Consider the following 14,063-nt stretch of genomic DNA (forward strand, 5'->3'; position numbering starts at 1 on the left):
TGAAATTGTCACATAAAAACTCGGGCTAAAGGCCTCTTTACAGAGCTCTTAAATGTCCAAAAATGAAAAACATTTCATAGCTCTAAAATAAGATAGGGAGGAAGCACCATGAAAGGTAAAAGACCTTTCATTACTGTGTTCATTTTACATTGGTTCTTAAGGTTACAAGCCTACTAAATGAAAAAGTGGAATGGTACTTGCATCTCAAAATTTAACTCAATTTTAAATATCACCAATCTACTATAATTTCTTAGATTTAGCTTAAGAGATCTGCAAAGTGAACAATGTGTCTAAAACATGAACAGATTAGGTATTTCAGTCAGTAAGAGAAAAAAATGCAGTCATTTATTTTGACTCTTAGGAGGTCATTAGGCATTAATTTAAAAATACTACAACTTGACACATTATAGGGACTAGAAACATAATTCAGAATTTCATAAAGGTATATTAAAACCACTTTAGACAATTCAAGATCTCACTGACAGAGTTCATTTAAGGTGACAGTTTTACTATTGTGTTACTGTTCCCACATGATATCATCTCTTCTCAATTTCATTTGAAGATTATGGACTTGTACTGGATGAAAATTGCTGTTCTTCTGAAGAGAGTTAGTTAGCAAACATTTTCTGGGACTATTTTTTATGTTCTTTGATCCTTTAAGGTTGCTCTCTTCTCGCTGAATACCCGAAGCTTCACTCATCTTTGAGTTTTGAACTTTTTGCTGCAGTTTACGGACCTGGAAAGAAAAAACATCTAACATTTTAGTAAAAAAAGATATTAAAAGCATACCCTAAAATAGATGGATTGGATTGATGTTATAAAGATTACATGAAATTTAAAAAGTTCATTAAGTCTTTATTGAATACCTATATATGCCTAACTCCATGCTAGTTAGGTAAAAATATCATGAATAAAACAATCCTTGCTCTCATAAAGCTTATTGCTCTTATTAGTGAAAGAAAAGCATATACGTGACAACTAGAGAATAATTTAGGCTGCGATAACTCTGAGTAGGACAAAAGGTGTTTATTTGAGAAGACTAAAGCAGGACAAGATTAATATGGGCTGAGAAGATCAATGAAAAGCTGAGAGGAAGATTTATAAAGGATATGAAATGAGTAAAAACTGAAGAATAGAGACAAGAGAAAAAGGACCTTTCAGGTGGTATTAACAGAAAAGCAAAGATCTGGTGCTAGGAATGAGCAATGAATTTATAGAGTTGAATGTGTATATATATATTTTACTGAAAAGTATTCCTGAATTTAAAGTACTACTGAATGCCAGTACAAAAAAAAAAGTTTCATTCAGTAGTATCTGATAACAGTTGGGTAGAAAGAATTAAACAAAATAAAACCTATCAACTTGCCAAAACCCATTTCTGCCAAGCTTAGTCCATTACTTAGTCTATTTCACTTACGCATAGGCCTAATTTGTAGAGCTGATCCAGACATTGGCTAAGAACCTGGTATTTGTCCAAGACCATTTTAATTGCAGAGATTAAATTTCTCATGATAAAATGCTTGAAAATTTATACTGCTATGGCTATTATAGAACATAAATAATATTTTTCAAAATATAATTTTTTTTTTAAAGATTTTATTTATTTATTTGAGAGAGAATGAGAGACAGAGAGCATGAGAGGGAGGAGGGTCAGAGGGAGAAGCAGACTCCCCGCTGAGCAGGGAGCCCGATGCGGGACTCGATCCCGGAACTCCAGGATCATGACCTGAGCCGAAGGCAGTCGCTTAACCAACTGAGCCACCCAGGCGCCCCTCAAAATATAATTTATGTGCATTAAAAATATGGCTGAAAATTTCTCTATTCCCTTCAAATTTCTCCTATGCAATTCTAAGAAAGTATATAAGTTAAATAATCTTCACCCTAACACAATCATACAAAAAGATTTACTTACTAGAGCCTTAAAAGCCAGTAAAGTGAAAATATTTGCTTCAAAAGTTTCATTTCCTCTTTTTCTCTTTATTGGTCACAGAAGAATAAAGGCAGTAAAATTCTGAATCCTTTATTACTTTCCTATAAAAGTGGGGAAGGCTTTATTGTGAGGTTAATATATCACCAACTTATATGAATGCTGATTATTCCATAGGCAGATAGCTACATGATGTGATTTGAAGGTTCCTGGAAAGACTCCCTCTGCCTTCTGCTCTAGCAGTCTAATAGTGCTAATAATTCAACCTATGGAATCATTGTCTTGGAATAAAATATTATAATATTCCATGATTCTGTTAAAATATCAAAATTGTTATGTGATTCTTAGTTATTAAGAATTCACATGCAACGAGAGAGTCCCCCTTACCACCACACTATAGCCAGCTAAGCACAGGTCCCCAGGGAATAGAACACAGCATAGCTTGTTCTGGGAAAGTAGAAATAGTAGTTTTAGCATTACAGTACTGCTTGAGGAGCCAGGTTTATGTATGGTACTGAAGTAGAGGCCTGTCAACATAAGCGGCTTCATTAAAGGATTAGGGGTGGGAGAGATAAAGGGAAAGAATGTTAAAAGGGTAACCAGGAGGGCTGTCTACCTCAAAATTTTCCCAAGGCCATTTCCGAATACATAACTAAACTTTCTTGTTCCTCTTACTTTACATTATCTTGGAGAGTTATGTAGGAGGCAATGTTATTCCAGTGGGACAGATGGCTCTTTAACAGGCCTAAGGGACTCCTGTCATCTTTTCACTAAGCCACACATACAGACCTTAAATTTGAAAGATCATACAGAGATATAACACTGACTCCAGATATATCTTTTTATTAAAATCTTTTACTAAAGCCTTCTTACATTGTCTTGATGCTTCAACAGTTTGGAAATTTGTTCTCCTTTAATTTCCATTTTCTTGACTAAATGTTCTAGTTCACATTCTATGTCTTCACAGACCAAATGACTTTCAGTTTCCTTCATTTGATTCAGTAGTTCTTCATGCTCCCTATGAAAGAAAAGCAAATATCAAGCACTGTTATGGTTTATACTATATATCTTTGATAGAATTAAATAATATTCTGTTCAATCATAAATTTTTGTCACTTAAATATTAATTTTCAAAGACAGTCTCTTTATGTACAGTTATCTAATTAATCTATGGTAAATATAAAAGGCTCTTATGATTTGAGATTAGATAAATTTAGAAATAACTTAGACTTAGGGTCTTAAAACACCTTAAAATAAAGTCTGAATTCTTGATGTTCATAGCTAAATATAATAAAATATTCTGATGTCCTTAGCTAAAAGCATTAAAGGACTCTTTTTAGTTCCAACTTTGGAATTCTTAATATAGGGTGTTTGGGAAGAACTGCACCTATAAAAATATTTGCCCAAGAAATCTCTATTTGGTGATAGCCCACTTTAAGGAATACTGTTAAGAGAACCAGCTGTATCTTCTACAGATGTCCTAGTTCAACTAGTTGGCTACCCAAATCTCATATTTTCTGGAATTTTTGTTGAATATATATTTAAACTTGGGGCTTAAAATATGTATCCCACTCAGAATCTTATTTACTATGGATGCTTCAAAACTTATAATGCAGCCCAGCCAGAGTTTAAAACAAAGAATTTCCTACTTGTCTAATGAAATTTCACTTTATTAAAAAGATTATAAAAAACAAAAGGAGAATCTTTCTTATAAAAGCATTTGTGAGTTATAATTTAAGGTCACCAGACTATATCTGTTAGAATGACAGTAGTATTTGTCTATCAGGTCAGATCTTGGGAGCACAGAAACTCCTTAGATCGGAAAAGTAGTAATTACACACAGTTGAAAACTTAAATACTATCAATAAATACAGTGAAATATCAGTGAAAACAACTCTGCAGATCAAAATAAATCCAAATCTAAGCAAGGCCTTTAAGAATTCATGAGTGGCATTGTTCTTAAGACAGAAGAAAAAAAGATACCTATATATCTTACTAGTTCTGATAAAGAATGAAAATACTTACATACTCATTTGGTCCAGCTCATCCTGCATTGCCATCAAAAGTTCAGACAAATTGTCACCAATAGAAATGGAATTTTTTGAATCAGAAGGTTCAGCTTTACCCTGGGAAGTTGTTCTAGTAGGCTTGTAGAGACATCGAGGCTCAGTAACTTCAGTAAGTTTCTGACAGTTATGTGGCCCATAACGTTGCATCAACTGCAGGAGGCTTTGCATACTTGCATTCACAGGATAGTTTGCACTGGCGGACTTTAGGGGAAAAGAAATAGCTAAGAACAATTTCAAATGACTCATGGCATTTAAATTGCACTTACAACAAGGCAGGAGTGTGTCTGAACAAGTATCTTCATTTTTCCTTTCTCACCTTCTCAGCCACAACAGGCAGTGATCCAAACTCTGAATGAATTTGCTGAGGTGGTCCTCCCTTTAAACATCTAGTTTTCTAAATATTGACCAAAAAACATAAACAAAAATTGTTTTAAAAGACATTTATGATATGAAGAAGTCTCAAAATTCAACAGTAAACAATCTGATTAGAAAACAAGCAAAAAAAATGTGGGTAGACATTTCACTGAAGAGGTCATATAGATGGCAATAAACACATAAAAAGATCTGCAACATCATTAGCCATTAGGAAAATGCAAGTTACAATGAAATATCACTATATACCTATCCGAATGGCCAAAATAAAGAACAGTGACAATACCAAATGCTGGCAAAGAGGTGGAGAAGCCAGATCACTCATGCATGGTTTGTAGGAATACAAAATAATTTGACAGTTTCTTGTAAAACTAAACATGAACTTATATGGTAAGTACATATGATGATTCGGCAATTACACTCTTGGACATTTATCCCAGGGAAATGAAAACCAATGTTCACACAAAAACCTACACACAAATGTTCATAACAGCTTTATTTGTGATAGTAAAAAATGAAATGAATCCAAATCTCCTTCAACAGGATCCAGCAAATACCAACACATTCTTTTATTTCTGTGTAGTAGTTCATATTATGGATGTACTACAGCTTAATCACTGATAGTAAAGCAAGATGAGCTGGACCAAATGAGTATGTAAGTACTTTCATTCTTTATCAGAAGAAGTAGCAAGATATATAGGTATCTTTTTTCTTCTCAGTCTTAAGAATAATGCCACTTATGAATTCTTAAAGGCCTTGCTTTAGATTTGGATTTATTTTGATCTGCAGAGTTGTTGTTACTGATTTTTCACTTTTTTTTTTTATTTTTTTTTTGACAGAGAGAGACAAAGCGAGAGGGGGAACACAAGCAGGGGGAGTGGGAGAGGGAGAAGCAGGCTTCCCGCTGAACAGGGAGCCCGATGCGGGGCTCGATCCCAGGACCCTGGGATCATGACCTGAGCCGAAGGCAGACACTTAACAACTGAGCCACCCAGGTGCCCCTTTTCACTGTATTTATTGATAGTATTTAAGTTTTCAACTGTGTGTAATTACTACTTCTCCGATCTAAGGAGTTTCTGTGTTCCGAAGATCTAACTGATAGATAAATACTACTGTCATTCTAACAGATAAGGTCTGGTAACCTTAAGTTATAAAAAACTGCTTCTAGGATCTATTGTGTTGTTATCACCTGTTGTGTCATTTAGTGTCTCTTTTATAAAATATTGCAGAATACATTTCTATAAGAGTTTAGTACTAGGGGTAGCTTGAGGGAGGCCCTGACCCTCTGTGCCTGTGTTTGGCAGAGCTGGTGTGAGGCAAAGAGACAGTCCTTCCCTGTGCAGCCTTTGAGCACAAACTGAGAGAGTGAGGAGCCAAATGAAAAGGACAGGTCATGGCACTGAAATGGATTAAAAAGGAACTTAGTGATTTGGCCCATAACCCTCCAGCACAATATTTTGCAAGTCCAGTTGGGGATGATACCTTTCATTAGCAAGCCACAATTATGGAACCTAATGGCAGCCCACATCAAGGTGGTGTATTATTTTTGATGATTCATTTTCATATAGTCTACTTCAAACCACCTGAGGCTGCATTTACAACAAGAATTTATCTGCCAAATATTAACAGTAATGGTAGCATTTGTCTTGATATTCTAAGATCAGAGTGATCTGTTGCTTTAACTATTTCTAAAATTCTTTTATCCATTTTTTCACTGCTATGTGACCCCCTAGTGCCAGAGATTGCACAGGTCTATAAAACAGACAGAGATAAGTACAACAGAGTATCTTGGAAATGGACTCAGAAGTATGTCATGTGATGCTACTGTAAGGTCAGAATAACCTGCATTATAGCTGGAATAAAATTTAAATTACTGTTCCTTTTTTAATTTTCTTACCAGACTGCTGCTCCCTTATCAAACTAAAATAAAATTTTATTTTTTGTTTATTTCCCTCCATTCATTCACATGTTCATCTGACAAAGACTTAACTTCTTCCAGTTTTGGACAATAACTGCTTTTAAAAACTACAAGGTATTTATAAAAGTATAGTTGCCCAAGATTCAGAATTTTTAAAAAAGATTTTATTTATTTATTTATTTTAGAGGGGGGTGTGCAGAGGGAGAGGGAGAGAATCTCAAGCAGACTGTACCAAGCGCTGAACCCAATGCGGGGCTCCATTCCACGACCCTGAGATCACGACCTGAGATGAAATCAAGAGTCTGATGCTCAACCGACTGAGACACCCAGGCACCCCAAGATTCAGAATTTTTTAAAAAATGGAGCATGTGTATTATGTGGCCAATGTCTTCACTCTAACTTGGTTATGAGACTAAAACCATTCCTCACTGCTCTAACATGCTGAAGAAATCATCTGAGGGGGACTGAGATGGATGCTCAGTTGTCACAACAAAGGAAGCAACATTATTCAAGCATCCATTCTTTCTTAAGCCTTCCACTGAGAGAGATCTGAGTTACATGATACACTTTATGCTCATAACTGATATGACTGGAGAATTGGTGTTAATTTATAGCATCAGCAGAACAGAATCTATGATGTATTTTATGCATGTTAATAAAGGAATGATATGTTCTTGTTCTACAGAGAATGGAAACTGGAAGTCAAATACCCTTTGCATTCCAAAACAGGGTCTCAAATATTTTTTTAATTTTCATTTAAATTTAAATTATTAGAAGGCTCGGAGCTCATAGTTAATCTATCTTCAATACACTGTTTAATGTACAAATGATGCAAGTTGTCAATGCATAAGTGATCAACTAAGAGCTCTGCTAATAACATATTTTTCTTGCAATAAAGTTGCACAAATCGAAAAAAAAAAGTTTAGTACTAGGAAAATGTCTATCTTTCTAGAAAAACTGGCATGCTTATTGTTATTTCACAAATATACTGACTGTCATGTGGTCCTTTTTGCTTTGGTTGTCAAGTAAACTCAAAATTAGTTTTTGTGCTCAACTGCTGATACTTTCTTTAACCTGGATTTTATGGAATTTTCTATCCTCAAACCTAAAACCATCAGCATTCAACTTATGTTTTTATCCACATTTCATAGCATTATTGCATGTCTTTTATTATAAATCTCTCTAAATTCTTTTTGGAAATGGATAGGTATAAATATTAAAAGAGTAAAGAAATAAGCATTAGCAAATAAGAATAAAGTATCTGCATACCTTCAAAGACTTCTTCTTCTCCTTGCAGTGTTTTGGATTTGATACTGAAGACATTAAAATTCTATTGATTTCAAGTCCAGTTTGAAGCTATAATATTAAAGAAAAAGCTTTATGCAACTGATTTTTAACAAACTTCTTCAAAAACATTATAATAAGAAATCAGGTCTCAGTTTATGAAGACAAAAATGCTTGGGGCGCCTGGGTGGCTCAGTTGTTTGAGTGCCCGGCTTAGGTCATGATCCTCAGGGTCATGAGATCGAGCACCATGTCAGGCTCTGTGCTCAGTACTGAGCCTGCTTGAGATTCTCTGTCTCCGCCCCTCCCCCCACTCATGCGCGCTCTCTCTCTCTCTAAGATAAATAAACAAAATCTTTTTTAAAAAGTGCTTTTTGAGGAAGAAAAGAAAACCCCAGGGCGCCTGGGTGGCTCAGTCCGTTAAGGTTAAGTGTCTACCTTCGGCTCAGGTCATGATCCCAAGGTCATGGGATCGAGTCCCACATCAGGGTCCCTGCTCAGCAGGGAGTCTGCTCCTCCCTCCCACTTCTCATGTTCTCTCTCTCTCTGAAATAAATACATAAAATCTTAAAAAAAAGAAAACCCTAAATACTGTTTTTTGTATGTGAAAGCCCCACTAAGTCTATTGGTAATTGCAATCATTTTCTGTTTATAAGAGAATGCATTATTTAATACATACATATCAATCAAGCTGAAAACAATCTAGACCAGGAATTATTTCATATACATATATGTCAGAATTTCAAAAGACTACAAGACTTCTTTTGGCAGTGCATCCAAGTATATAAATATACTGGCTGACTTATTGAGAATCTCATTATTATAGCAAAAAGAGACCAAAACTAACAAGCTAGGAAGCAGAAATTATAGTCTAAAATATAGCCTACAGATAATGAAAACAAATTATAATAAAACATATATGGTTTGGGGCGCCTGGGTGGCTCAGTCGTTAAGCGTCTGCCTTCGGCTCAGGTCATGATCCCAGGGTCCTGGGATGGAGTCCCACATCGGGCTCCCTGCTCGGCAGGAAGCCTGCTTCTCCCTCTCCCACTCCCCCTGCTTGTGTTCCTGCTCTCGCTGTCTCTCTCTCTGTCAAATAAATAAATAAAATCTTTAAAAAAAAAAAAAAACAGGGGCGCCTGGGTGGCTCAGTTGGTTAAGCGACTGCCTTCAGCTCAGGTCATGATCCTGGAGTCCCGGGATGGAGTCCCACATCGGGCTCCCTGCTCAGCAGGGGGTCTGCTTCTCCCTCTGACTCTCTTCCCTCTCTTGCTATCTGTCTCTCATTCTCTCTCTCAAATAAATAAATAAAATCTTTAAAAAAATAAAAATAAAAAATAAATAAAAAATAAAAAAAACCATATATGGTTTATTGTGATAATGATATAATGCTCTATTTACTTCAGATGCTTTGTCTTGAAATAGCTTACGCTGATGTTCTTCTTCCTTAAGTTTTTCCTCTAAATGTTTAATCTTGTCCTGCAAAAGAACAAAAAAACTGGGATTATTATATAAAAACTAGAGCCAAATAGTCTTTGTTCTTTTTCCACATAGAGTCTTCCAGTCTTGATTCTTAGTAGTTCAGCAAGCTAAAGCAGAAAGTAAGAAAAAGAAATGGCAAAAGATGCTACAATTTTTCTTGGCTTTCTTCCTATGCTTCTTTACCTGCTATTACATATAAGAAGAACAAAGGGAAAGCATAGAATGTGCATGCAAAGACATTATTAACTTCTAGCAACAAAACCGTAATGATGAAATTTTGGGGGGTATTAAATCTAGAAGGTCAAATGATCATAGTCTTGGGTCTTAATGTTTCATTCAAAACACAGACAAATCACAATGTCTACTGTGTGCATATTATTAAGGGTACAGCTGTTGGAGGAGGGAAGGGAGAGGAAGACATATTAGAAATATAAGATATAGGAGCGCATGGGTGGCTCAGTCGTTAAGCGTCTGCCTTCGGCTCAGGTCATGATCTCAGGGTCCTGGGATCGAGCCCTGCATTGGGCTCCTTGCTCCACGGGAAGCCTGCTTCTCCCTCTCCCACTACCCCTGTTTGTGTTCCCTCTCTCTGTGTCTCTCTCTGTCAAATAAATAAATAAAATATTAAAAAAAAAAAAAGAAACATGAGATATAGACTAAATCAAAATAAAAAGCTTCTGCACGGTGAAGGAAACAATCAACAAAACTAAAAGGCAACCTACAGAATGAAAGAAAATATTTCCAAATGACATATCTGATAAAGGGTTAGTATCCAAAATAATATAAGGAACTTATGAAACTCAACACCCCCAAAACAAATAATCCAATTGAAAAATGGGCAGAAGACATGGGTAGACATTTTTCCAAAGAAGACATCCTGATGGCCAACAGACACATGAAAAGATGCTCAACATCACTGATCATCAGGGACACACAAATCAAAACTACAATGAGATATCACTTCATACCTGTCAAAATGGCTAAAATCAACAACATGAGAAACAACAGATGTTGGCGAGGATGGGGATGGCGAGAAAGGGGAACCCTTGTGCACTGTTGGTGGGAATACAAACTGGTGTAGCCACTGTGGAAATCAGTACAGAAGTTCCTCAAAAAGTTTAAAATAGAAGTACCCTACAATCCAGCAATCACACAACTAGGTATTTACCCAAAGGAAACAAAAATACTAATTTAAAGGAATACATGCACCCTGATGTTTATAGCAATATTATCTACAATAGCCAAACTCTGGAAACAGCTCAAGTGTCCATCGACTGATGAACAGATAAAGATGTGTGTATATATATATATCCATGTATATGGATATATTTATATATATGTATGTATATATATGTATGTATATATGTATTTATATATTTATATGTATGTATGTATATATATGTATGTAGATATATAGATATATATATCTACACACATACATACATATAAATATATAAATATATTTAAAATATATATATATATATATAAATATATCTATTTATTCAATGAACCATTACTTGGCCATAAAAAAGAATGAAATCTTGCCATTTGCAATGACATGGATAGAATAAGTAAGTTTTAAATACCAAAGGACAAATACACTAGAAGGTAACATGAGAAAAGGTGGCAACGATTTTTGCAAGACAGAAAAGTAGATGGGTGACTTCCAACCTTACTTTGCAAGGCAGAAAAAGCTGAAATTTCACTAGAGAGTATAATGCTAAGCAAAATAAGTCAGCCAGAGCAACATAAATACCATATGATTTCACTCACATGTGGAATTTAAGAGACAAATGAGCAAAGGGGAAAAAGAGAGAGACAGATCAAGAAACAGACTCTTAACTATAGAGAAAAAACTGATGGTTACCAGAAGGGAGGTGGGTGGGGGGATGAGTTAAATAGGTGATGGGGATTAAGGAGTGCATTTGTTGTGATGAGCACCAGATGATGCATGGAACTTTGAATCACTATATTATACACATAAGACTAATATTACACTGTATGTTAACTGGAATTTATTCATTTATGTATGTATGTATGTATGTATGTATGTTATGTTAGTCACCATACAGTACATCGTTAGTTTTTGATGTAGTGTTCCATGATTCATTGTTTGTGTAAAACACCCAGTGCTCCATGCAATTCCTTAATACCCATAACTGGGCCAAACACACCCCCTCACCCCTTCCCCCTCTAAAACCCTCAGTTTGTTTCCCGGAGTCCATAGTCTCTCATGGTTCGTCTCCTCCTCTAATTCCCTCCCTTTATTTTTCCCTTCCTTCTCCTAATGTCCTCCATGCTATTCCTTATGTTCCACAAATAAGTGAAACCATATGATAATTGACTTTTTCTGCTTGACTTATTTCACTTAGCATAATCTCTATTTATTTTTAAGATTTATTTATTTGAGAGAGAGAGTGAGAGCACGGGGAGGGGTGGGGAGGGAGAGAGAGAAAGAGAATTCCAACCAGACTCCCCACTGAGCTCTGAGCCCAATACAGGGCTCGATCATATGACCCTGAGATCATGAGCTGAAACCAAGAGTTGTACACTCAATCCACTGAGCCACCCAGGTGCCCTAACTGGAATTTAAATAAAAACTTAAAAAAAAAAAGAAAAACAATTGTGTAACAACATATGGCGATGGATATTAACTAGACTTACTGTGGTGATCATTTTGTAAAATATACAAATACCAAAAAAATACAAATATCAAATCATTATGTTGTACACCTGAAACTAATACAACGTTCTATGTCAATTTTATCTCAATTTGTAAAAAAATGAAAAAAAAAAAGAAACATAAGATATGTTCCTTGTTATTTAAGACCTTATACTGTACTTAAGGAAACAATAGTAACATACATGAAACAAACAACAAAACAATGAGCATAATTTGACTCAGACCATGTATATACTTATACATATAAGTATTTTATCTTATATCCATGGTATGGTTCAGAATTTGAGGACAGTACCATTTCAAAGGGAGAGCTCCCTGAGTGTTGGAGAACTCAAGGAAGGCTTCATAGAGAAAGCAGGACCTGGAGAAAGTCCTATGAAATGGATAAAATTTGGTTGGAAAAAGGAAAGGGCATTTCAGGAGGACTGAGGATAGACTTAACTACAAGTGGTGAAAGACAATCTTCAATTTCCTTTAGGCAAATTATCTGACAAATGAAAATGTTCTGCCATTTCAGAAGAAGCCAAAATTACAATTTTACATCAAAAGGCAAGCTCATTTGTGCCATGACAGAATACATTAATTTTAATCTCCATAGGCAGAAATTCATATCTGGATTACTAAGAGCTGTTAAAGAAGTTTTATAAATCAGATTTACTGTATATTCACATATAGGGCCAATAATGCTTAACACTAAAGATTTATTCCTGGCATCATCACTTCAAAAAATAAGTGGAAGCTTACCTCAGCAGTTTTCTGAGTGGTTGTAAGTTTAAAACATTCTTTTTCTAAGACATCAAGTTTTTCAAGTTTTGCTTGCAGCTTCCTATGATCTTGTTCTTTTTCCCTTTGAAGCTGGGCCTGGAAAGGATAAAAACAAAACCTGAATTTGGCAAGTGATGCCAATGCTCAAAAATAATACAATTTCTGAGAATTAAAGCACAATAAATCTGTCATAAGAAACATGTATATACATGTATATGCTTTAGGTGCTTATGAATAAAAAACAAGAAAATCAAATTATAAAAATAGATGAGCTATATTTATCAATGGAACAAACTCTTCTATGCATGTTTATATAACATTTCTACTAAAGAAAACATCATCAGTGAAGCCTGTATTAAATAAACTGTTATTTGTAAGGTGACCAAACCTACACACTGTCTTATCCTCTAATTATAACATAGAAAAGCAACTATGAGAGGAATAAAGCATACAGAGAAACTGGAGAAAAGGAAAGTTTATAAATATATTTTCATATCTATACACAGTTTTGTAATGTATTTATTACCACACTAATGCAATGTGTTAATAATAGAGACAACTGTGAGGGGGCAGGAAGTATATGAGAACTCTCTGTACTATCTGCTCAATTTTCTATAAACTTAATACTGCTCTAAAGAATAAAGTCTATTAAAAAAAGAAAAACTGAAACAATCAATAAACAGTCTTGGTGACCTGTGGTCTGACATTCAAATGGCGTTACACACGGAGAGAAGAGGGAGGTCAGACAAGAATAATTATTTGAAGGATAATGGCTAAAAATGTTCCAAATTTGATGAAAAATATTAACTGACAGATTCAAGAATAATAATAATAAATTTTAAAAAGGCAGAATAAATACAAAAAAAACTCACATTTGGGCACAACATTATCAAATTGTTGAAAACCAGTGATAAAGGGAAAACCTTAAAAGCAGCCTGAGAAATGATGATACGTTATGCACAGGAGAATGAAGATAAGAATTATCATTAGAAACTATTAAATCCAGAAGACAACTTTGACCACATCTTTAATGTGCTGAGAGAAAAAACCTGTCAACCAGAATTTTATATGCATTGAAAATATCCTTCCCCAATAATGGTGAAATAAGGACCTTTCCAGAAAAATGTATGCTAAGAGAATTCCCAGCATACTTGTAAAGGAAGTACTTTGGCCTGAAGGAAATGACACCAGACATAAAATCAAATCTACACAAAGAAATAAGAAACATTGGAAATGGTAAAAATGGGAATAGATACATATTTCATCTTATTTAAGTTTTCTTTAAAGGATAATTAACCTTTAAAGCAGAAATAATTATGATGCCTTGTGGGTTTTACAACAATGCAGAATTAAATGTATGGAAGTTGTAGCACAAAGGGGGACAAGTGGAAGCATACTATAGTGAGGATGGTACATTATATTGAAATGTTTTAATACTAATTCATGGCAGGGTGTGGGGTAAGTTAAAAATACATATTTTAACCTGTACAGCAGCTACTAAAAAGAAGGAGGAGGAGGAGAGAAGTAACAGAGGACGAGGAAAAGTCAATAAAATTTAAAAAG

General features: G+C 34.9%; 1 protein-coding gene and 1 pseudogene across 3 annotated transcripts in view; one reads left to right on the forward strand and one right to left on the reverse strand.

Annotated features, from left to right (window-relative positions):
* Positions 1-255: 255 nt before the first annotated feature.
* Positions 256-14,063, reverse strand: part of CEP57L1 (centrosomal protein 57 like 1) — a 77,298-nt gene continuing 63,490 nt past the window's right edge. For all 3 annotated transcript variants that reach the window (XM_044917262.1, XM_021693098.1, XM_021693097.1), the window contains 7 exons: positions 12,480-12,596; positions 8,972-9,049; positions 7,556-7,642; positions 4,313-4,390; positions 3,953-4,197; positions 2,801-2,945; positions 256-736 (listed from right to left, as the gene is read on the reverse strand). In XM_044917262.1, the coding sequence (XP_044773197.1) occupies positions 518-736; positions 2,801-2,945; positions 3,953-4,197; positions 4,313-4,390; positions 7,556-7,642; positions 8,972-9,049; positions 12,480-12,596 (969 nt within the window). In that variant the 3' untranslated portion in view covers positions 256-517. The remainder of the gene's footprint in view (positions 737-2,800; positions 2,946-3,952; positions 4,198-4,312; positions 4,391-7,555; positions 7,643-8,971; positions 9,050-12,479; positions 12,597-14,063) is intronic.
* On the forward strand, positions 5,762-6,187 carry LOC110583046 (annotated as a pseudogene).

Source organism: Neomonachus schauinslandi, chromosome 8, assembly GCF_002201575.2.
Source record: "Neomonachus schauinslandi chromosome 8, ASM220157v2, whole genome shotgun sequence".
NCBI lineage: Eukaryota > Metazoa > Chordata > Mammalia > Carnivora > Phocidae > Neomonachus > Neomonachus schauinslandi.